At 41.0% G+C, this 24,796-nt stretch overlaps 1 protein-coding gene across 1 annotated transcript; it reads right to left on the bottom strand.

Annotated features, from left to right (window-relative positions):
- Window positions 1-13,051: 13,051 nt before the first annotated feature.
- LOC145341568 (uncharacterized) lies at window positions 13,052-23,570 on the bottom strand. Its single transcript, XM_080186543.1, has 5 exons — window positions 23,146-23,570; window positions 22,084-22,142; window positions 17,605-17,685; window positions 16,558-16,628; window positions 13,052-14,861 (listed from the first exon to the last, which is right to left on the bottom strand). Exons 1-5 carry the CDS (start codon window positions 23,502-23,504, stop codon window positions 14,826-14,828), a joined length of 606 nt encoding a protein of 201 aa, XP_080042669.1. The 5' UTR covers window positions 23,505-23,570; the 3' UTR covers window positions 13,052-14,825.
- Between the last annotated feature and the right edge of the window lie 1,226 nt (window positions 23,571-24,796).

Below are 24,796 nucleotides of genomic sequence, written 5' to 3' on the forward strand. Positions count from 1 at the left end.
CTTGTAGATGGTACACACCGCTGCCACTCTGCATCAGTAGTGGAATGAATGAATGTTTAAGGTAGTGAACTGGACTGCTTTGTCCTCAATGGTGTCAAGCTTCTCGAGTGTTGTTGGATCCGTGCTCATCCAGGCAAGTGGGGAGTATTCCACCACACACTAACTTGTGATGAGCGTCATGATGCTGGAGTTGGATTCGCTGTCAGGAGTCACCTTGTTCGGAAACTTGATAGTCCACCCAAGGGTGTGAAGGACCGGCTTATGACATTACAGCTTCCGCTACAGAACAGAAGTCAAGCCACCCTGATCAGCACCTATGCCCCCACAATGAACAATCCGGATGAGATGAAAGACAAGTTCTACGAAGAACTAAATGCCCTACTATCAGCAGTGGGCAGTACCGACAAGCTGATCTTGCTTGGCGATTTCAATGCAAGAGTAGGGTGTGACTCTGCAGTCTGGCAGGGAGTCATTGGGAGGCATGGAGTGGGCAAGTGTAACAGTAATGGCCTACTCTTATTGAAGTTCCGTGCAGCACACGACCTCCTCATCACCAACACAACCTTCCATTTGCCTACCCGGGACAAGACCTCCTGGATGCACCCCTGCTCTAAGCATTGGCATTTTATCGACTATGTCATTGTTAGGAGAAAAGACAGACAGGATGTCAGAGTAACCAAGGCCATGCGTGGTGCTGACTGCTGGACAGATCACAGGCTCATTGTCTCCAAAATGAGGCTCCGCATCAGACCCAAGAGGTGACCACAAGGAAGCAAGGTTATGAAAAGAATCAATGCGGCCAAGCTAAAGAACCCCAGCATAGCTTCAGCACTGGCTGAAGACTTAGAAATCAAGCTTGCTGACCTACACCTCGTAGGCAGCGCCGAGGATGACTGGGAACGCTTCAGGGATGCTATCCATACATCTGCGTTGAAGACGCTTGGGCCCTCCACCCGCAAGCAGCATGATTGGTTTGATGAGAATGATGAGGAGGTACAGGCTCTACTTGTTGAAAAGCACTGTCTTCATCGGGCCTGTCAGAACGACCCATCTTCAGCTGCCAAGAAAAATGCTTTTATCAGTGCTCACAGGACAGTCCAGAATAAACTGCATAAAATGCAGGATGCCTGGCTGAGCGCCAAGGCAGATGAAATACAGGGATATGCTGACAGAAACAACTTGTAACAGTTCTATGAAGCCCTCAACACTCTCTATGGACCTCAATCTCTCGGGAGTTCCCACCTGCTGAGTACAGATGTTACAACTCTCATTACAGAGAAGGCTCAGATCCTGCAAAGGTGGGCTGAACACTTTGAAGCCGTCCTCAACCAACCGTCATCTATTAACATGAGGCAATAGACAGGATTCCCCAGATTGAAATCAACATTGCCAACTGGAATTGGGGTACAGATCCATCGCAATCACAGGACCCATCACGATCAAATGGAGCTGAATTGCCTGCTGCTGTTACACTCTGCAATATTCATGAAAGTTTACCCAACACCTTCTTCAATTATATGTTGTCTTTGGACCAGCTCAATGGGAATTTCAATAACTGGTTCCATTCATCTTGTCCCAGTGCAGCCAGCAGCTCTTCATCAATATCTCCTCCTTCTAATTAGGTTATTTATCTTTGGGTTTCCTCAATAATCTATCTCAGAGCACACTGAGGGGCCCACACAGAGCCCCTTGTTTTCCTGATCTACAATCCACCTGTCATAACATCAAAGCTAAACATAAGGTTAACTCCATTTACATGCTGATGATATCCAATTATAACTTTCTAAAATTTCTTTTGTCCCTAGGACTATGAATATAGATCACACTATCTGACATTAACAAAGCAAAAATTGTTCACAAACCAAAATATTATTTGATCAAAATATTTAGTCGTCTTATGTAAATTCATTCTAACTTGCCATTCAATTAGACATCATATATGAGGGACTGACAATGGACATATTTTAATTAGTTTTGATCAAAGCCAAACTTCTCATCAAATAGAGGTGCACGGTGGCACAGTAGTTTGCATTGCTGTCTCACAGTGCTAGGAGCCCGAGTTCATTTCCTGGCTTGGGTCACTGTGTGGAGTTCATATGTTTTCCCGAAGTCTGCATGGGTTTCCTCCGGGCACTCCAGTTTCCTCCCACAGTCTGAAAGATGTACTGATTAGGCGCATTGGCCATGCTAAATTCTTCCTCAGTGTACCCGAACAGGTGACTAGGGGATAACCTCATTGCAGTGTTAATGTAACCCTCATTGTGACATCAATAAATAAACTTAATCTTAATATTCACTCCATCCTTGTCCCAGCACTTGAATTGTAATAAGGAAGGCAAGTTCCTGTTATCTGCATTTTTCAAGGGTCCTCTTTATTTGTTGTTTGTTCAGACAATTTGTCTAGTAGGCTTGCAACCTTGACAGATTTATCTCTATCCATTCCAGTTGTATGACTCAGCTTTCTTTGAGTCTGTTAATCAGTTCTCTGGGAAATTTAGTAACAATCTTTTTTGTTTTCTCTGAATTCAGTATTATACTATTGAAGGCAACCTTGACCACAGCACAAGGTCAATAAATTAAAGCAAAAAAGTGGAACTTGAAAGCCTTGATAGTAGGCTGTTTGTATGGTGGAGGTGGCTTAGGCTTCCTAGTGCATATATGCACAGGGGTATAGAGTAAAAAAATTGGAAAGTCATGTTGCAACTGTATGGAACTTTAGTTAGGCCACATTTGGAATATTGCATACAGTTCTGGTCACCACACTACCAAAAGGATGTGGAGGCTTTGGAGAGGGTGCAGAAAAGGTTTATCATGATGTTGCCAGATTTGGAGGGTTTTAGCCATGAGGAGAGGTTGGACAAACTTGGTTTATTTTCACTTTAACGTCAGAGGCTGAGGGGAGAACTGACAAAGTTCACAAACTTATGAGAGGCATGGATAGAATGGGTAGTTGGATTCTTTTTCCCAGGTAGAAATGTCAATTACTGGGGGACATTTAAGGTAAAGGAGATGTGAGAGGCAAGTTTTTTTTTTACACAGAAGGTGGCAAGTACTGGAATGTACTGCCAGAGGAGATGGTAGAAGCAGATACAGTAGCAGCATTTAAGCGACTTGACAGATACATCAATCAGCAGGGAATAGAGGGATGGAGACTGCATAGAGGCAAAAGTTCTTTAGTTTAGAAAGGTGTCATGTTTTGATTTGATTTATTATTGTTGCATGTATCAGGATACAGTGAAAAGTATTGTTTCCTGCATGATATATAGGTAAAACATACCTCTGTGTTGGCGCAGGCTTGGTGGGCCGAAGAACGTGTTCCAAAGTACCATACTTTGTTCTTTAGCACTATCTTGTGCAAGTTCCCCCAGTCCCACAGTCTCCTGAATTGGAACTTTATCACCATTCCTTCACTTCAAAATCCTGGAACTCCCTTCCTAGCAGCACTGTGGCTGTACCTACAACACAGTTCTGGCCACCCTACTATAGAAAGGATATTACTAAACTAGAAAGGGTGCAGAAAAGATTTATTAGGATGCTACTGGGACTTGATGGTTTGAGTTATAAGGAGAGGTCGGATAGACTGGGACTTTTTTTTCCGAAGCATAGAAGGCTGAGGGGTGATCTTATAGCGTCTACAAAATAATGAGGGGCATAGATCAGCTAGATAGTCAATATCTTTTCCCAAAGGTAGGGTAGTCTAAAACTAGAGGGCATAGGTTTAAGGTGAGAGGGGAAAAGTTCAAAAGTGTCCAGAGGGGCATTTTTTTTTTCACACAGAACGTGGTGAGTGCCTGGATTAAGCTGTCTGAGGTAGTAGTTGAGGTGGGTACAATTTTGTCTTTAAAAAGCGTTTAAACAGTTACATGGGTAAGATGGGTATCAAGAGATATGGGCCAAAAGCAGGCAACTAGGGCTAGCTAAAAAAAAGATGGCATGGACAAGTTGAGCTGAAGGGCCTGTTTCCATGCTGTAAATCTCTGTGATTCTATAACATGGATCACAATGGTTCAAGTAGGTGGCTCACCACCACTTTCCCAAGGGCAACTGGAGATGGTTAACAAATGCTGACCATACCAGTGACATCCACATCCTGTGAAATTCAGTCAGAAAAGGTATTGTTGAATTAAAACTGGAATTTTGTATTTTTATTTTGATAAATTAATACACTTGCAATTACCTTCTTATCAGTGATACAGTGGTTTAACTCTGGCTATCAGTCATGAGATTCCTTTGGTGCATTATTTCATATCCTCATTTAAATTGCATTCAGTCTACTCATTAGACACTAGCTGGCAATCCTACTGAGTCAACTTGGGCACCAAAAATGTTGATACGCAGGACAGCAGGAATGTGAAGCATTTACTTTTCATTGGGAAGGTATGTCACTGGTTAAAGGATAACTATTTTACTAGATTTTAGGCAGCTTCCACTCCAAGAAGGCATCTCCCACCACTGGCAGTTACTAAGAGGCACAATTACATTTATTGTTTCATTTTGTTTTTTTCAGTTGTTGTAGATAATAAAATGCTGAGGAAATTTACATCAAAGAGTTCAAAATGAACCAGGCTTTAAATCAGTAAAACGTACTTATAGCTCCTATCCCATTATTATCAGAGGAGCAATGCTGTTCTTCTTCTCAAAAGTTGCTGCCAAATCTGCCGTTCTGCATCCCCCACCCCCATCCTAATTGAGTGGAGATTTCTACATTCCATGAGCTCTGGGAGTTTCTGCCTACAGGGTTACTGCTAAACCACATCACCAAAGCCACAAAATCCATCCTGTGGCACAACATGCAATTAGTTACTTTAAAAAGATTATATTTAACACTTAGCTTCAATTCAGTATCACATGGTATTTGTCTAAAGCATATGATGTAAACCTTTACTTAAGTGAATTCCTTAAAACTTGCTGTATCTTTTTTTCAGAAGAATTCACAATGATGCTATCCGAAGGCTTAGTTTGGGTATTGTTATGAAATTTGCTATAAGACACATCCATTAGTCAGAAGGTATTCCCAAACTTTTCCATATTCAGTTTATATACATTAGAAGATATCAGTCTGATCTTCATACATGAGGAATGAACTGAACTTATGTCAGCTTTATTTACATTTATAAGATGTTAAAATTATCTCACATCTGAGCTATCTTAAATACCCAGTCCAAAGTATTTCATAGTTACATGCTGAAGCACTGAACACAGAATGATAATAATACCCTAGTGGAGTGAGTTGCCACACGCCAGAGTCAACAATGAAGACAGACATAAATATATGAACTTCTTTATTCAAAACTGCACATCTAATACCATTGATAAGTTCAAAATTGTGAATTATATTAGGAACTTAATTGACTATTGTTTGATATCACGATACCACAAGATACCATTATTACCACAAGTACGAACAGAGAGCTTCTCTTTTGCAAAATAAATTAGGGTCAATATTCAAGGCCAACATATCGCTTACAAATGTTTAGTTTTTGGTTGTTTGTTGAACTACTTTCAACATGATAACTAGTGCCCCATGGTATCAGTGTAAAAGAAAAAAAACCTTTATTTACATTACACTTTTCATGATCACCAAATGTCTTAAGGCACTTTGCAGCTGATGAAGTACTTTTGAAGCACAGTCACATCCCTTTGTGCACAGCGAACTCCCACAAACAACAACAAGATAATGACCATTCTTCATGATGTTAATTGAGGGATGAATGTTGACCAGGATGCCAAGGATAATTTGCCCTTCTCTTCCACAAAATAGCGTCATGGGATCTTTTACTTACACGTGAGCAAGCAGACAGGGCCTTGGTTTAAGATCTCATCCAAAGATCACATATATGACAGAATAGCCTCCTCAGTACTGCACTGGAGTGTCAGTCTTGATCTTTCTGCTCATGTAACTCAAGTGCTACCAACTGAACTATTTTTCAAGTAAGTTAGAATTTTAGACATTAGCTGATTGGAGGTGCTTGCTGTATTAACCATTTGTTGCCATCATTTTATTTTGCCCAATTTTTTTTCATCCTGGCTTAACTAATTTATATCCAAAGATGACAAATTTAATTTGGTTGGATAATGCCAGGTTCTGGGTGGAATATGAAGAACTTCATGGGTGGGATTTTCCAGCACTGCTTGCCCCAAGGTCCATGTCCCACCTGTTACAATTCCCCTGGCGGGAGGGACAGAAAATATTTATTTTCTGAGTGAGAAGATTTTCCGGACAGCACGGTGGTATTGTGGTTAGCACGGCTGCCTCACAGTCCCAGGGAACCAGGTTTGATTCCAGCCTTGGGTGAGGGTCTCTGTGAACTTTGCATGTTTACCCAGTATCTGTGTGGGTTTCATCCCACATGGTAAATTGCCCTTTAGTATCTGAAGATGTGTAGGTTAGGGAGCACTAGTGGGGTAAATAGGTGGGGTTACAGGGACCAGGAAACTGTCAGGTAAAGGCACAAATGAAAAGTGGAGCTTGTTCAAGGAACAAATACTGTGTGTCCTTGATAGGTATGTCCCTGTCAGTCAGGGAGGAAATGGCCGAGTGAGGGAACCATGGTTCACAAAGGAGTTGAACGTCTTGTCAAGAGGAAAAAGGTAGCTTATTTAAGAATGAGAAAACAAGGTTCAGTTGGGTCGCTTGAGGATTACGAGGTAGCAAGGAATGAGCTAAAAGAAAGGGCTTAGGAGAGTTAGGAGGGGGCATGAGAAGTCCTTGGCGGGTCGGATCAAGGAAAATCCCAAGGCTTTTACTCTTATGTGAGAAATAAAAGAATGACCAGGGTGAGGTTAGGGCCAGTCAAGGATAGTTGTGGGAACTTGTGCATGGAGTCAGAAGAATTAGAGGGGTGATAAATGAATACTTTTCTTCAGTGTTCACCAAGGACAGGGGCTATGTTTTTGAGGATGTGTGTGTGATACAGGCTGATAGGATGGAGGAAGTAGATGTTCTGAGGAAAGATGTATTAGCAATTTTGAAAAACCTGAGGGTTGATAAGTCCCCTGGGCCAGATGGGATATATCCTAGGATTCTTTGGGAGGCAAGGGATGAAATTGCAGAGCCTTTGGCTTTGATCTTGGGGTCCTCACTGTCCACGGGGATACTGCCAGAGGACTGGAGAGTGGTGAATGTTGTTCCTCTATTCAAGAAAGGAAATAGGAATGACCCTGATAATTATAGGCCAGTTAGTCTTACTTCGGTAGTTGGTAAGTTAATGGAAAAGGCCCTGAGGGATAGGATTTATGACCATTTGGAAAGATGCAGCTTAGTCTGGGATAGTCAGCACAGATTCATGAAGGGTAAATCTTGCCTCACAAATTTGATTGAATTCTTTAAGGAGGTAACTAAGTATGTTGATGAAAGTAGAGCAGTTGATGTCGTATACATGGATTTTAGTAAGGCATTTGTTAAGGTTCCACATGGTAGGCTTATGAAGAAAGTAAGGAGATGTGGGATACAGGGAAATTTGGCAGATTGGATAAATAACTGGCTATCTCGTGGAAGACAGAGGATGGTGGTGGATGGAAAATCTCAGATTGGAAAACAATTATCAGCGGTGTACCACAGGAATCAGTACTGGGTCCTCTGCTATTTGTGATTTTTATCAATGACTTGGAGGAGTGGGCTGAAGGGTAGGTCACTAAATTTGCTGATGACACCAAGATTGGTGGAGTAGTGAATGAGGTGGGGGGCTGTTGTAGGCTACATTGATAGGATGTGGAGCTGGGCTGAAAAATGGCAGACGGAGTTTAACTCTGATAAGTGTGAGGTGATTCATTTTGGTAGGACAAATTTGAATGCAGATTACAGGGTCAACAGCAAAGTTCTGAGGAATGTGGAGGAACAGAGAGATCTTGGGGTTCATATCCACAGATTTCTGAAGGTTGCCACTCAGGTCGATAGAGCTGTGAAGAAGGCCTATGATGTGTTAACGTTTATTAACAGGGGGATTGAGTTTAAAAGCTGTGGGATTATGCTGCAACTGTACAGGACCTTGGTGGGACTGCATTTGGAATATTGTGCGCAGTTCTGGTCACCTCACTAAAAGAAGGATGTGGAAGCATTGGAGAGAGTGCAGAGGAGACCTACCAGGATGCCACCTGATTTGGAGTGTAGGTTTTTTGAGGAAAGTTTGAGGGAGCTAGGACTTTTCTCTTTAGAATGGAGGATGAGAGGCGACTTAGTAGAGGTTTATAACATGGTGAGGGGAATAGATAGAGTGGACATTCAGAGACTACTTCCTCAGGTGGATGTAGCTGTTACTAGGGGGCATAACTAAGGTTCATGGTGGGAGATACAGGAGGGATGTCGGAGATAGGTTCTTTACTCAGAAAGTGGTTGGGGTGTGGAATGCACTGACTGCTGTGATAGTGGAGTCGGACACTTTAGGAACATTCAAGTGGTTATTGGATAGACACATGGAACGCACCAGAATGATAGGGAGTGGGATAGCTTGATCTTGGGTTCGGGCACAGCTCAGTACAACATTGAGGGCCAAAGGGCCTGTACTGTGCTGTACTGTTCTATGTTCTAAAGCATCTAACTGATTCCAGCATTTGACTGATTCCAGCACTATTGCTTCTATTTCACTACCTAGAAGACGATTCTAGTTACTAATCACTCACTGGTGTCAGAAGTATGTTATGACATCAGTCCTGAATTGATAGTTTGTATTAATGCCCCTTTATCTGTTGTTATGCTTTAATTTGGAACAATTTCAGAATCAATTTTTTTTGCATCTGATGTTGTATACATGTGTCCTCTTATTCATCTTCCTAGGTTGAAATGCAAGTTTTACAAATATTTACTTGTAATTCACTCCTCTGGCACAAGGGGTCAGCATCAATGCTGTTCTCTGCACCATTTCCAGAAATTTGGAGTTTTGATTAGTCTCTGTCAGCAGAATTAAATGTTTAAAGTGCAGCTTTAGAAATTATGTCCTTTGGCTTGAAATTTGCTAACTTTGGTAATCCAGATCATCATTTGGTTTGTATTGTTCTCTTCAGATTTAACAGTTCTTATGCTCCCTGAGTTGTCCTCCTATCCATAACACGCCAGAAACTTGAGCATATCCAAATGCCTGGCTTTATCCTAACTTTCTCCAAGTCCCATTCAGCCAACACCCTGCTGCACACTGGCTCCTGATTTAAAATTATCGTGATTTTAAGATTCTCATACTCATGTTTAAATCCCTCCATGGCCTTGATCCTCCCTATCTCCATAACCTCCTCCAGCTCTAAAAACCTCCACAAATATGGTGTTACTGTAGCTTAGGCCTCTTGTACATTCTCCACCGCCTTTGTTCTACAATTAGCTGCCGTGCCTTTTGCCATTTCGGCACCAAGCTCTGAAGTTCCCTCCCCAAATCTCATTATCATTCCATCTCTCTCCTCCTATAAGACGCTACTTAACACATAGTACATTGAATAAGCAGTTGGTCAGATGTCTCAATGACTCCTCCTTTAGCTTGTCAACACCTTCTGTCTCAGTGCTCTCCTGAAAGATCCCTTAAACTGTTGCATTCCATTATTCCTCAGCTCTCCATCTGAAGTCAGGTCCAAACTATGGTGCCACCCTGGATAGGGCAAGGAGACAGATCCCGAATCAACCCCAGCTGAAATGACAATTGAACCTATCTGATCCACAAGAGGGAATTTAACAGGAGGAATAAGGGATTTCCTTAAACCCACAAGCAGTTTTTGAAAGCAGAGTTTTGTCTAAAGCTTTGTGAAATTCAAAGATGTACCTCTGGCCTACTTTTAGACTGGAATACAAAGTATCTGGGCTAGAATTTAAAATAAAATGTATGTTAGCAACTAGAAAGAGTACAGAAAAGATTGGATGTTACCAGGACCCGATGGTTTGTGTTATAAGGAGAGGCTGGATAGATTGGGACTTTTTACCCTAGAACATAGGAGGCTTAGGGGTGATCTTATTGAGGTTTATAAAATAATGAGGGGTATAGATAAGGTAGATAGTCAACATCTTTTCCCAAAGTAGGGGAGTCTAAAACTAGAGGGCATAGGTTTAAGATGAGAAGGGAGAGATACTAAAGGGTCCAGAGAGGTAATTTTTTCCACACAGTGGGTGGTAAATGTTTGGAACAAGTTGATAGGTAGTAGTAGAGGTGGGTACAATTTTGTCTTTTAAAAAGCATTTAGACAGTTACATGGGTAAAATGGGTATAGGGGGACATGGGCCAAATGTGCACAATTGGGATTAGCTCAGTGGTCAAAACTGAGCGGCATGGGCAATTTGGGTCAAAGGGCCTGTTTCCCTGCTGTAAACCTCTAACACTCTGTAACTTATGCCAATAGAAATAACATGCTACTTGGTGTTGGACCTGTAACTTTCTGTTCAGTGTGGCAGTGGAAGTGTTGGGAGAAATGAGATGTACTAGTCATTCACGTCACACTCCCACTGCAGCAAGGTCAGAGAATTTGGCACCCAGCCTAACCTCCACTCACTGCAGCGGGATGGGAAAATTCTGCTGGCATGAATGGCCGTAGGATTCTGGCCACATAATAGCACTACCAGTGATTAGCAAGCACACACAGTAATGGAAGTATCACAGCCTTTGGCTAAAGTGCATCAATTGCAAATAATAGTGATGTTTAAATTCCTCAAACATTTGTCATCTGTTGTATTTCTCCCGTGCAGAGAGCTGCTCAGTGTAGTGCTTTGCAGACCTCTGGAATCCTTAAGAAGAACTCCGTAATGTGCATCAAAAAGTAAAACTTCAAGGTTGTAAGCATTCTTGCTTCCTTAGCTTTTTAAAGAAATAGACAAATTAATTCACTCCACCTCAAGCAAAAGACTGCAAAATAAGAAAGTTGCCATTTGGATTCAATTAATTCAGCAAAAGCTTTAGAAACAAGAAGTGAGAGGGCAGCTTATAACATTCTTTCACAAGACAATGGTGCCAAACTTCAGAAGTAATTTTACAAGCCTCCATTCCTGACACGGAGAATTGCTATAGGGCATGGCAGTTTGCAAAAATAAGCTCCAAAAGGCTTATAGTTGTATCCTTGACCAGTACTACCAAGGAGAAAGGCCCCAGGATACGGTATGTGCAGGAAACCAGCTTTTAAAATTCTCATCCATGTTTTTAAATTCATTCACGGTCTCATCTTTTGCTACCTCTGTAATTTCCACCGTTCCGCAACCATCAGAGATATCTGCACTCCTCTAATTTTGAAGTATTGAGCATCCTTGATTTAATTGCTCCATTACTGGTGGCTGTGCCTTCAGCTGCCTCGGTCTTGAACTCTGGAATTCCTCCCTAAATATCTCCATCTCACTTTCCTTCTTTCAAATCCTCTCTGACTGAGCTTTTGGCTATCTGCTGTAATATTACTTATAAGACTCAATCTAAGTTTGTTTTATAAAGTTCCTGTGAAATGCCTTCAGCCTTTTTACATGAAACATGACTTATTGTAGGAAAACAGTTTGTGGTGAATCCATAGTTTTACTGCAATCTAGTGCAAGGCCATTAATGCAGCAAGTTATAAAAAGTACACTGGCAATCAACATCCAAAAGTCTTCCAGCAAGAACCAAAGTGAAGCTGGGCAGCATTAGAAATTGAATTATATAAGTCACTGTAACATTACTCTCATGGCTTTTAAGAGCAGAGTATTTTCTTTCCTATCCAATATTTTCAGAGTGCAAATGTTTAAACTTAAGAACATAATAAGAACATAAGAAATAGGAGCAGGAGTAGGCCATCTAGCCCCTCGAGCTTGCCCCGCCATTCAATAAGATCATAGCTGATCTGTCAAATTATTGGTTGGGCAAATTATTGGTTGATGAGCTATGAATGTTTGCTAATCCCTTGAGTGAAGGAACTGCTTTGATTTGATTTGATTTATTATTGTCACATGTATTAACACACTGTGAAAAGTATTGTTTCTTGCACACTATACAAAGCATACTGTTCATAGAGAAGGAAACAAGAGAGTGCAGAATGTAGTGTTACAGTCATAGCTAGGGTGCAAAGAAAGATCAATTTAATGCGAGGTAAGTCCATTCAAAATCTGACAGCAGCAGGGAAGAAGTTGTTCTTGAGTCAGTTGGTGCGTGACCTCAGACTCTTGCGTCTTTGTCCTGAAGGAAGAAAGTGGAAGAGAGAATGTTTGGGGTGTGTGGAGTCCTTAATTATGCTGGTTGCTTTGCAGAAGCAGTAGGAATTGTAGACGGAGTCAATGGATAGGAGGCTGGCTTACAAGATGAATTTGGCTACATTCATGATCCTTTGTAAATCATTGCAGTCTTGGGCAGATCAGTAGCCATACCAAGCTGTGATACAACCAGAATGAATGCTTTCCATGGTGCATCTATAAAAGTTCTGAGAGTCGTCGCTGACATGCCAAATTTCTTTAGTCTTCTGAGAAAGTAGAGACATTGGTGGGCTTTCTTATCTATAGTGTCAGCATGGGGGGATCAGGACAGGTTGTTGGTGATCTGGACACCTAAAACCTTGAAGCTCTCTTTCTACTTCGTCCCCATTGATGTAGACAGGGGCACGTTCTCCTTTGTGCTTCCTGAAGTCGATGACTATCTCCTTCGTTTTGTTGACATTGAGGGAGAGATTATTGTTGCCACACCAGTTCACCAGATTCTGTATCCCATTTCTGTACTCTATCTCGTCATTGTTCGAGATCCGACCCACTACGGTGGTCATCAGCAAACTTGAAAATCAAATTGGAGGGGAACTTGGTGAGAGGTGTATAAAGAGTATAGTAGGGGATTGAGAATACAGCCTTGTGGGGCACCAGTGTTGAGGATGATCATGGAGGAGGTGTTGTTGTCTATCCTTACTGATTGTACCCATTCACTCAGTTATTTCAAAAAAAGTTTTTTTTCAATATCATTTGTTAAGAAATTGAGTTGACTATGATAACTAAAACATCTGGAATATACAAAAAGCTTTCAAAGTACAATATTTACCAAGTTTTAGAAGTATGTTTAAAATAGGTTTACATGGTGAAACTAATCCAGTGTAGCCATCTCTGTGATGCTTTCCCATGAAAATTACTGCTTTCCTCAAGCAATGTTACACTCGTTCTCTTCTACTCTGAGCAGTGCTGCTGAGATAAGGAACTCAATTTGGAAGAAGTGGGAATTTAGGGAAACAATTCTTTAATCTGCACTATCAAATGGCCACCACAAAGTATATTTCCATTTGGTTAAAACCCTGTTCATTTTTAATTAAACCAATGGCCAAGCAATAATCATTCTGTCCCAAGTAAAGTTAAAATAGCATTTACATGCACCACTACTGCATTCCATTTAATAGTGGCATCTGGCAGATGTCATACCGTGTGACAAAAATCTCAGCCCAAAGAGAAAGCAGTCACTGTATCTGTTTCAAATTTCAAACATTTCCAGTTTTCTTTATTATGTGGTAACTCCTGCTTTCAATCTGAAATTATATTTTTTTCTGCAGTTTGAACTTTACTTTTCTGGGCTGTAACTTTCAAAAATCTTGACTCAAGTTTTCTATTTGACCCATATGAAACCACACTATTGCTGTTGGATTAGCATTAGTGTTTATACAGAGCTACAGCTTGGGGAAAGAAGGTGAGTGAGTGCCAATGATTTCAGTTTGGCTTCAGAAGTAACAATTTTAGAAATGACTTTGTTATTTACAAAAGCATTTATAGCACAGAAAACATTTCTTACACGAAAAAGACTTTCTTGCAGCTTACCTTATTCACAACAGATTCCAGTTTAACCTAAATTTAGTCAGGGAATCAGATTAAACATTATGTGGATACGTACATTTCAAGGACAAGTATCAGTGGTGTTACGATGTTGCTTAGCAGTAGAATTAAGGTCTGTCCCCAGGGGTATGCAACTGTATTTTTTTTGTTACATGTTGACAACATTATCAATGATTCTGGATCAACTTCAGCAAGGATAGCATCAAGAATCTTGGATGGAAACACAGTGTAACATTAAACAGTCAGTGCAAACTCTACTGTGTTAAATTAACTAACATTTTGTTAAAGTGTAATTATGACTAGGAGACATATCAAGATGATGCATATTTGATGGTGCCACTCCTTACAGCACAGAAGGTACGTTATGTGTAAAGGTCTGCCCTAGAATACTTCTAAGCGTCCCTAGCAGGACACAAAGGAGAACAAAAGCCAAAGTAAACAGATAATATTTCCATTTATAACAAAAAGGGATTGTAGTGCAACATTAAAAACTTGACTGATCAGTTTACTTTGCTATTAATTAGCACATGACTCTGTTGGTGAGTCTCTGTGAAGCTTTAAGTTGTACTGATGAAATAATTTTACAAAAGTGCACAAACTTATTTTGCTTAGTCCATTTTCTGGGAAGTTTAAACACAGTTTTGTTGTCAAATTTGAAACTTACGTTAAAAAAAGAATGTGTTAGGAATTCTAGTCACAACATCGTTCAAGGTTAAAGCACATTTTTTCTTCAAGCAGCTTTAAACTGAAAATGCAAACTACTGAGTATAACAGGATACATGACTTTATATAGAAGACAGAAAAAATACTATTCCTTCAGGCAATAACATAACAAGCAAACGACATAGCTTGGTTTTTCACAATAACTTTTTTGAGCAACTTTTTCCTGAAAGTCAAGGCAAGTCATAAAGGGAATACATTAATTCAAGTTCCCCCCCCGTCCCCCACAAAGAGATAGAGTGGCTTCAAAGATAGCTGGTAAAAGAAAACATTGCTCTGCATTACATCAATGGTTATGTCTTCATTGGTTGATTGGTTTTAAGATTCTATGCATATTTGGTAGTATGTCTTGAATCAGGAATGCAAAATCCATGGATTCAGTTCATTTTTAATTCTTTGGGTTTTGCTGTCCACTTAGTTCAGGCTGATGAAAAGAAGAGAGAATTTCAGACTTTGGACATGCGAGAACCAAATGTTAACACATTTCCAATTCGTTAAATTCAAACCTAGGAGACAAAGGGTTGGATGACAAGCTCTACACATGTCCTATTCCCTGCCATTATTACATGGCAGCTGGTTCCAATTTTGAGTCTTACACTAGATACTTTCCTAATTTTCTGTGTTGGACACCAGCCTTGTGAACGATCAGCCATCACAACCCAGAGCATGCCTTTAATTGGGGATCTAACAAGAGAACCCTTGTTTTTGTCCTCTAGCTCATTGGATATATAGTTTCCTCACCAATGGAAAGGCAGAAAGAAAAAAAATCAAAATCAGGCTACTTTTAAAATTGTTCATTGGATTTGAGCATCACTGACTAGGCCAGCATTTATCGCCCATTCCCGTTGCCCTGGAGGTGGAAGTGAGATGCTTCCTTGAACTGCTGCTGTCCACGTGTTGCAGGAAAACCCAGAGTGCTGTTGGGAGGGGGAGTTTCAAGGTTTTGGACCAGCAACATGAAGGAGAGACAACATAGTTCAAAGTCAGGGTAGTGTGGCAAAAAACCTTTTTCACACAATGAGTCATTGAGTGGTTCAAGTCTGGAATGAACTGCCTTCACTGTGGTGGAGACAGGTGCAGTTGAGGCATTCAAGAGACTCATTAGATGATTACCTGGATCAATGTGCAGGGGAATGGCACAAAGTCATGATCCTCATTTGGAGAGCCGGTGCAGACAGGATGGGCCAAATAGCCTCCTTCTGGGTCCTAACAATTCTGTGATTGTGTGACTTGGAGAGAACTTGCAGGTGGTGGTGTTCCCATGCATCTGCTGCCCTTGTTTTTCTACGTAGTAAAAGTCACAGGTTTGAAAAGTGCTGTCAAAGGAGCCCTGGTGATTTGTTGCAGTGCATCTTGCAGATATTAACACTATTGCCACTGCATACGAATGGTGGATGGAGTGAGTGTTTAGGTGGTGGATGGGGTGCGAATCATGTGGGTTGCTTTGTCCTGAATGATATCCAGCTCCTTGTCAGAGCTGTACTCATTCAGGTAAGTGGAGAATACTCCATCACACTCCTAATTTGTGCCCACAGTTGATGGATGAGCTTCCGGGAGTCAGGTGGTGAGTTACTCTCTGCAGAATTCCCAGGTCTCACCTGCTCCAGTAGCCACAGTATTTATATGGCTGATTCAGTTCAGTTTATGGTCAATGGTAACTTCAAGAATGTTCATAGTGGGGCATACAGTGATTGGATTATTTTGTTGGAGATGGTCATTGCCTGGCATTTGTGTGGTGTGAATGTTACTTGCTGCTTATCAGCTCAAGCCTGAATATTGTCCAGCTGTTGCTGCATTTGGACTCAGACTGCTTCAGTGTCTGAGGAATCATGAATCACCAGTGAACATTCCCACTTCTGACATCATGATGGAAGGAGGATTTCAGTCACTGACAGTTGAAGGTCCATCAATAACATCCAAGCATTTCTGCAGCAATTCTCCAATGTCCCATCCCACTGCCACCAGAGTTAATAAAAGGCCAATAACCCTTCTTGCATTCTTATGAAACTATCCCTCTACATTGGCAATAGTTTCTACAAATATAAGCATAATTACATCAGTTCAATAATCTCTTCACAAATTTGCTGAATTGTGCTACATAAAATGTTAAATATTTTTACCTGTGCCATTTTAGCCTGATTTAAGTCCTGTTGCTGCCTTCTTCTAACTTCGTCTTGTGTCAGCGTACCTCCTTAAAAAAAATCAAAATTCCACGTGTCCACCATAAAATTTAGCCACTCCCAGAAAAGCATTTTCTCTGGTTCGGATTAAACATTTAAGATTTAGTCTGCTGTTCCCTCAATTGCTCATACTTGTCAGTTAAAGAAATTGGAGACATCTTCATATTTTGTTCCATACAAGTTATAAAACTCCCAGTATATGTTAACTTCGAGGTAGAGGTTATATCACTGTACTAATAATCCTAATGAGGGGCACATATCAGCTAGATAGTCAAGCCTTTTCCCAAAGGTAGAGGAGTCTAAAACTGGAGGGCATAGGTTTAAGGTGAGAGGGGAAAGATACAAAAGAGTCCTGAGGGGCAATTTGTTCACACAGAGGGTGGTGGGTGTCTGGAACAAGCTGCCAGAAGTATAAGTAGAAACAGGTACAATTTTGTCTTTTAAAAGGCGTTTAGACAGTTACATGGGTAAGATGGCTTTAGAGGGATATGGGCCAAATGCAGGCAATTGAGACTAACTTGGTGATTAAAAAAAAGGGTGGCATGGACAGGTTGGGCCGAAGAGCCTATTTTCATGCTGTAAACCTCTATGACATGGGTTCAAATATCACTATGGCAGTTTGTGACACTGATTTCAGTATAAGTAATAGTAAAAGTAACCATGAATTTGTCAAGTTGTTGCAAAAATCAAATGATACAGGAATTTGATCAGTCTGATCTCATATCAATGAATTTCCCTCTGAAATAGCCTAGCAAGAAATATAAACATTGCTATGGAAACAAAAAGCACCACATGGACTGCAGTGGTTCAAGAGGTCAGTTCACCACGGAGCCTCGTTAGTGGTGCCCATATCCAAGATTTTTTTTGGACATATTTTCTTTAAAGCTTTAGAATATGTGTTACATTTAAAAATTCAGACAATTGTGAGTTAATTAAATACCTTGGTTTGGTTTTAAAAATTAGACTTTGTGATAATGTTTCACTCACCAACAGTGCTTGGAGTGATAGAAACATGCCCAATATGCCGGCATTTCAACTTTTCCAAAGCAGCCAACTCTGCACTTGCTTCTAAATGGAAGTTAAGTAAAACAAATTGGACACAAGTATAAATGCTGAAGCTTTCACTCCACAATGGGAATGCTACAAGACAAAACGAGTGACTTTTAGTTCAGCTCAAAAGACTTCCTGGCCAGAATCTTACCACCATTCTCGCCGGTGGGATTTTCCCATCCCACTGCAGTGAATGGAGGTTTGACTGGCCGGCAAATTCCCCGACTTTGTTGTAGCAGAAGTGTGGCATGAATGGCAGGTAAGATCACGCCACCTGTGTTAACTAACCTAACCTCAAAGTTCAAATGCTCGATCCAGACAGCAAACAAATTAGTTTCCATTAACTCTGAAAAGAGCAATGCTGTTTATCTTAGATTGCCTGCTTGTCACTAATGGTGAAGGTCTCATCAACAGTAAGCCAGCATCAAAACATACAGATCTCAAGTCATCCCTTCCCTCAAGTATGTTCTACCTTGACAGAATTTATTCTACGTAAAAGGTAAGGTTGTCATGGTCTCAGATGATCATAGACTGCTCTCCCCTTTGAGGGGGAGAGCTGACTGGTGGTGATTTAACTTGAGGATTAGCACACTTCAGGAAAGGGGCAAGGTTGAGAAGGCAGAGCCTTCATGAATAACCTCTGCTTATTTTGCATATAGATTGCGGCAATGCTGCCATGGCAGTTCCACCATCTGAGGCAAGTACATATTCTTCTGGTGTAACATTTCCTGTGCTAGATGTCAGAAACATTTCCAATGTTATTATGAAATAAACCTGAGACTTTAATTCATTCATTTTTTGTGAAGCATCATCTTCAGCTCCAGAGATCCAAACAGATATCAAGTTACCATTATTATCAGGCACCCATTAATACAACTTCTACTTGATGTTTTATGAAAGATAGCAAAACTGGCCATTCACAGAGTGCACGTGGACCTACTGCTGGTAAGTCATGTTCAACTCATTTCAAAATTACCACAAAAAAGAATGGAAAGTATATGAATATCTGGAAAGAAGGCATGAACTCCAACATTTTGGAAGCTTTCTTTGAAAGCAAAAACATTTACTATACACTTTTTCTGTACACGTACAATTACAAGAACATTCAAACTCAAATACGCAAAGTGAGAAAATTGACCAATAGGAAACATTTTTTATATTGTCACGCAGTTCTAAAGCTACAGCAACTGCTTTTCATTTCATTTAAGATTTTTTGAGAAAAAATGATTTGAAAATACAAGGTAAGTTGTCAATTCAGCACAGTACCGAGGTACTGAATACATACACACATGGTCTTCTGAAGGACGAACAATCTTAATTTGTCATTCAGCCATTGAGTTGTGTGGGTGCAGAGGTGGTAGATGAGTCTTATCTTGACACAAAAGTTTCTAGTGCACTGAGGGCAGGAAAATGAGGATGGCAGGGTGTTGGGGACACTGTTCTCATGGTTTTTGCATGCCCTGCATTTATTTTGGGCTGACACTGTACATTGCTGATGAGGCTTTGTCAATTGCACTATGCCAGGCTGAGCAATCCTCAGCATGGGTCTCCCCATCAATTTTAAAGTCCTTGAGGGAGGATTTCAGGGTATCCTTGAAGCATTTCTTCTGGCTGCCATGGGAGGCTACAGTTTACCATAGAATATTTGGTTATAGAGCCAGTTGTCAGGCATTCAGGTAACATGTCCAGCTCATCAGAGCAGTTTCTATTGTAACATTGTGAAGATGCTAACCATACCAGTTCCCCTGAGGATCCTGTGTCTGGGACTGGGTTTTGCCACTTGACATTGAGGAGCTTGCAGAGGCAGCAAAGGTGAAAGCAATTGATTTTGTGTGTCGCTGGTAGACAGTCCAGATCTCACTCGGTAGATAAGAGTGGGGAACGCAACTGTTCAGTAGACCTTGGACTTGGTTTTTAGGCTCAACAAATTGAACAGTGAAATCTTCCAAAGGACACACTGGCCGTGGTGATTCTGACATCCATCTAACAATTAATATGAACACAGCAATGCTGCCTAGGTAAGTGAACTTGTCCAAAGTGGTCAGCCATACTTGACCCCTTCCCAGGAGCATACCAAAGAATCAGTCTCAGCCTCAGTCTCAAGATGACTCAAGTTATTTATCAACCTGCCCCATCTCTCCCTCCATCTTGACCAATGGTGAAACCTTCCCAAATGTGGAACATTTCCCCTATCTGGGGGGCCACCTCGCATTAGCCGGAGTTGAGGGGGTTGAGCTATGAGGAGAGGCTGAATAAACTGGGCTTGTACTTGTTGGAGTTTAGAAGAATGAGGGGAGATCTCATTGAGACATATAAGATGATGAATGGGATGGATAGGATAGTGGTGGAGAGACTCTTCCCGCTCAGAAAGGACAGTAGGACTAGGGGGCACAGCCTCAAGATAAAGGGGGGGTGGTTTAGAACGGAGTTGAGGAGGAACTTCTTCACTCAAAGGGTGGTGAATCTCTGGAATTCTCTGCCCGTTGAGGTGGTGGAGGCTGCCTCGCTAAATATTTTTAAGACGCGGGTTGATGGGTTTTTGATAAGCGAGGGGATTAAGGGTTATGGGGAGAGGGCGGGAAAGTGGAACTGAGCCACGACAGATCAGCCATGATCTTATTGAATGGCGGGGCAGGCTCGAGGGGCTAGATGGTCTACTCCTGCTCCTATTTCTTATGTTCTTATTTAAGGCAGACATTGAAGCGGAGATCCAACAACAAGTGCCGCCTTTGGACACCCATGGACGAGAGTCTTTGACGACCACGACACTCGTGCTGACAAGAAGATCCTTGTGTACAAGACAGTCATCCTCCCAACGCTTCCATACAGCTCAGAAACTTGAACAACGTACAGACCCCACTTCAAGGTCCTGAAGAGGTACTACAATGCTGTCCAAGATGAATTCGCCACATCAGCTGGGAGAGCAGGCATACTATCATTAGCGTCCTTGAAGGAAGAGTACCAGCATCAAAGCCATGATCATCTAAAACTAACTCTGCCAGGCCGGCCATGTGCTTAGAATGTCAGAGCCCAACTGCCAAAGCAAATCTTCTTCACCCAGCTCCAGGAAGGCTCCCAAACAAGAGGAGCAAAGGAAGCACTTTAAAGACATCCTGAAGGCTTACCTCAAGAAATGCAACATAGACTGGGAGATCCTCGCTCAGAAAAGATCTACTTGGAGGAGCCTCCTGATCGAAGGGACACAATTCTTCAAGGACACCAGATGACAAGACAATGCCTGGAAAAGGGGCTTGAGAAAGGAATATCCGCGATCTAGACTGAACCCACCTCTTAGAAACATCTGCCAAGTGCGCAGATGCGGCTCTAAAACTGGGCTCATCAGCCATGGAGTTTCTTTGGTGGACAATCAAACTCATTAGCAAGTGATCATCGATGAAGACAATGACGACGAATCCATGGTATGATTTTCATCTAGTAACGTTGAGAGAGATATTCCCTCTCCATCATTCTAAACCAACTGTCAATAAATTCAGCCAAAACTAAATCCAAAACACCTTCCTATCTTAAAAGGGCTCTGGTTGCTAAGCAACAACCTCCTGCTTCTGCTAAGCTTTTGTTTACTTTTCGCGCCATAACCTAAGCACAATAGAAGCACAATTTGAATTGAAAGCCAATCCCAACACATACAAACAACTTGGTCCAGCAGGAATCTAACCTTCCTTACAGAGAAACACTACATTAAAGCTACTTAAAACTAAATCCTATAAAACTACCCTTACTTTCTTAACAAAAAGCACGATATAAATACAAGTGTTGTATAATCTTTTAATAACACTAATTACTCCTATGGAACAAAATTTTCAATTAGTTTATTGTTTTACTGTGCACATTGTTGTTCTGTACCTTTCTAAACATTTTTAAAACAGAAAAATAGATCAATACTGGAGGCTAAGGGCTCTTCCTACAATGAGATGGAGAAATGTATTTATTTGGACAAGCGTTGTATGTGAGGGCAACAAATTTACCCACTGACAGCAGATGAATAAATTATTTTCCCAGAGAACAAACTACAATGGCTGGGAAGATTTATTTTAAATGTTTTTCCAAAGTCTACTTGTGAATGCACACCTTCCAGAATTGCTATATCTCAGCACACCAAGACGTTTTGCAGGAACATGAATTAAACTATCAGTGGCAGAAGTTCTAAAAATTTCAATAATTAGGCACTACTTTAGTAAACTCTTGACTTACCTTTCACAGAAATTTAAAATAGATATTACAATTAATCGGATTCTGTCATTTATGGATTTCCTACAACAATAAAAACAACAGGGAATCTCTCTAGTGGGAGTTACTCAATATCCAAGAACTAGCTGATAACTTGCTCTCAGCCAGGAATTCAAAATACATCACAACGTAAACTACAAAGGTGAAAAATAAAAACAATACACTTACTTTTCTGTAAATCACTCCACTTCTTCTGATCTGGTACAGTTACAGAATACGCACCATAACTGGAAAAAATTCCAAGTTGGAAAATTAAAGACTACAAAGCCTACATCATTTTGAATAGTGATGATTGACTTAAATTATTAATGACATCACAATAAAAATTGATATCACAGCGAGCCCTGAGTTATCAACACCTAGTGATTTAGAGTTTGGGAGTCAGGAGTTTGGTATTTTCACTATTATCTCAAATAATGTCTCCCAAAATCACTTCAGGTTAGGAGATTACTATTAAGGTTAACAGATTAGGAATTGTGGTTCTAGTTCAAAACAGCAGGAATGTTCTCTGCAGTATCCTCATTAATATTTATCCCTGAATCACTGTCACTACAACTAGTCACCATGAAACTTTGTGGGAACTTGCAGTGCAGAAATTTCCTGTTACATTTCCTACATTACATCTGTCGCTACATTGCAAAAGTACTTTGTGGGTTCAAGTGCTTTGGGAGATCCTGAATAGCACTTTTATTGCAAGATAGTTCAATTTATTGTTCAACATCATAATAAAATTCACAATTTTAAAATTCTGCAACATCTCTTCTTATTTTATCACATTAGCCAAAAGAAGTTTTCAGAAAAATTCTGTATGCAGCTATAATTTGGAATCTTGGAATATGTTGCTACGCTAAAAGGCACTTTGAGTTTTTTTTTAGTTTTATTTATTAGTTTCACAAGTAGGCTTATGTTAACACTACAATGAAGTTACTGTGAATATCTGTCACTCGCCACACTCTGGCACCTTCTCGGGTACACGTAAGGAGAATTTAGCATGGCCAATGCACCCAACCAGCACATCTTTGAGAGTGTGGGAGAAAAGTAGAGCACCCAGAGGAAACCCATGCAGACACGGAGAGAACGTGCAGACTCCACACAGATAGTTACCCAAGCCAGGAATCAAACCCAAGTCCCTGCACTATGAGGCAACAGTGCTGTGCCACCAGATGCAAGTGGTAGTTGCTGTCTTATAGAACTGCAATAATAAATTTCTACTCAAAACAGATTGCTTACTTGCGTGTAGTTTTTTGAGGTGATTTGTGATGGGTGGCCACATTTCTCCGCATGACAGTGCTGCTGCCTTTATGTATACCTGCTGTATCCTTAACTGTGCTTTTACCTATATTCTTATCTGACCTTACAGTTGTCTCCTTATCTGTGATTTCACCTATGTTCTTACCTGTACTTATAGTTGTACCCTTACCTGTATGTGTACCTTTAGCCACATCTGGACCCCTACCTTTAGCTGGGACCCTTTGCCCTTCCAACTCATCTGTGCCCATTGCCCTATTCTCATCGTGATCACCATCCCCCACTATCGCCCGAGTCCTCGTCTGGATCACCCTGGGTTTTCTCACAACCGAGTAAGACATGTCAAAATAGAAATAGGAAACATAAAGTTAATGTTTCTCTCTCCCACTCTCTCACTAACGAAACAGCCGGTCGCCACGCAAAGGTCGCTGGGAGATGTAGGCCGTTCGGTCACGTGTCTCTACCTGACACCGTTGAGCCTCTTCCCAGGAGAACTACAACACCCAGAATCCAAGGCGGCAAACGGATATCCGGCAAGGGGGAGCTGAGTTGGGCGTTACTATAGCAACAGCAGGAGCCCCTCTTCGGAGCGCTAATTTGCACCTTTGCCAAACACTGAAAGGATTATCTTTAAAGCAGTCCCATCCGCCCCGAATGTGTATGTATTTATTTATATTTAGAGTGTTATTCTCTGTAAGTTTTGATAATCAGGTTAAATCATAACTTGTTTTAAAAGAAACGTTTTTCGTGTTTCTTTTTGCTTAAGATTATTTTAAGCAAAAAACAGAAAGCACTGGAAAATCTCATACTGAGATTACCCAGCATTTTCTGTTCTTGTTTCAGATTCCAGTATCTGCAGTATTTTGCCTTTATAAAGTAAAGTTTATTTATCAGTCACCAGTAGACTTACAAAATTACGGTGAAAAACCTCTAGTCGCCACACTCCAGCACCTGTTTGGGTACACTGAGGGACAATTTAGCATGTTCAATGCACCTAACCAGCAGATCTTTGGACTGTGGGAGGCAACCAGAGCACCTGGCGAAAAGCCACACAAACAGGGAGAATGTGCAAGCTCCACACAGACAGTGGAATTGAACCGGGTCCTTGGTGCTGTGAGGCAGCAGTGCTAACCACTCTGCCACCCCGTGCCGGCCCCAAACAAGGCTTCGCCAAGATTTGAACTGGGATCGTTGGATTCAGAGTCCAGAGGGCTCACCATTACACCACAAAACCCAACACACTCATCTTATGCTCATCTTAAGGTTAGGAAAGCTGGTATCAGAGTTGCTAAAAGTTGACAATGGGAATTAAGGTTGTGGCTACCAGTTGTCATGTAGGAGTCAGGCACATATGAGGTTAATTCATTTACGGTCTCTGGGCGTCGCTGGCTAGGCTAACATTTCTAGTTTCCCTTTGTTATGGTTCTGGTCAGAAATTGTGAAAGTACCAAACTCTGAACTACCAAAGTGTTTTATGAAGCCTGTGAGGATCACAGGTTTTGCATCTTGAATTTGGCTAGGATAAGTATGAAAGGTTGCACTTCAGTATGATTCAAATGACTGACAAGGGAGCTTTTATCAAACAAAGCTTATTTAAGAATATAGTTAACTTGCAAAGTAAGAAAATTAGAAA

The sequence above is a fragment of the Carcharhinus amblyrhynchos genome, chromosome 3 (genome assembly GCF_965287045.1).
Source record: "Carcharhinus amblyrhynchos chromosome 3, sCarAmb.v2.hapA, whole genome shotgun sequence".
In the NCBI taxonomy this organism is placed as follows: domain Eukaryota; kingdom Metazoa; phylum Chordata; class Chondrichthyes; order Carcharhiniformes; family Carcharhinidae; genus Carcharhinus; species Carcharhinus amblyrhynchos.

Excerpts from the sequence above, each read along its gene's own strand:
- LOC145341568 (XM_080186543.1), bottom strand. The coding sequence starts at position 23,504 with ATGTCTTACTCGGTTGTGAGAAAACCCAGGGTGATCCAGACGAGGACT. Across the intron at positions 22,143-23,145 it reads CCTCAAAAAACTACACGCAA|TTATGGTGCGTATTCTGTAA; the intron begins GTAAGCAATCTG and ends AATTTTTTCCAG. Across the intron at positions 14,862-16,557 it reads ATCAGGCTAAAATGGCACAG|CCTGAACTAAGTGGACAGCA; the intron begins GTAAAAATATTT and ends TCTTTTCATCAG.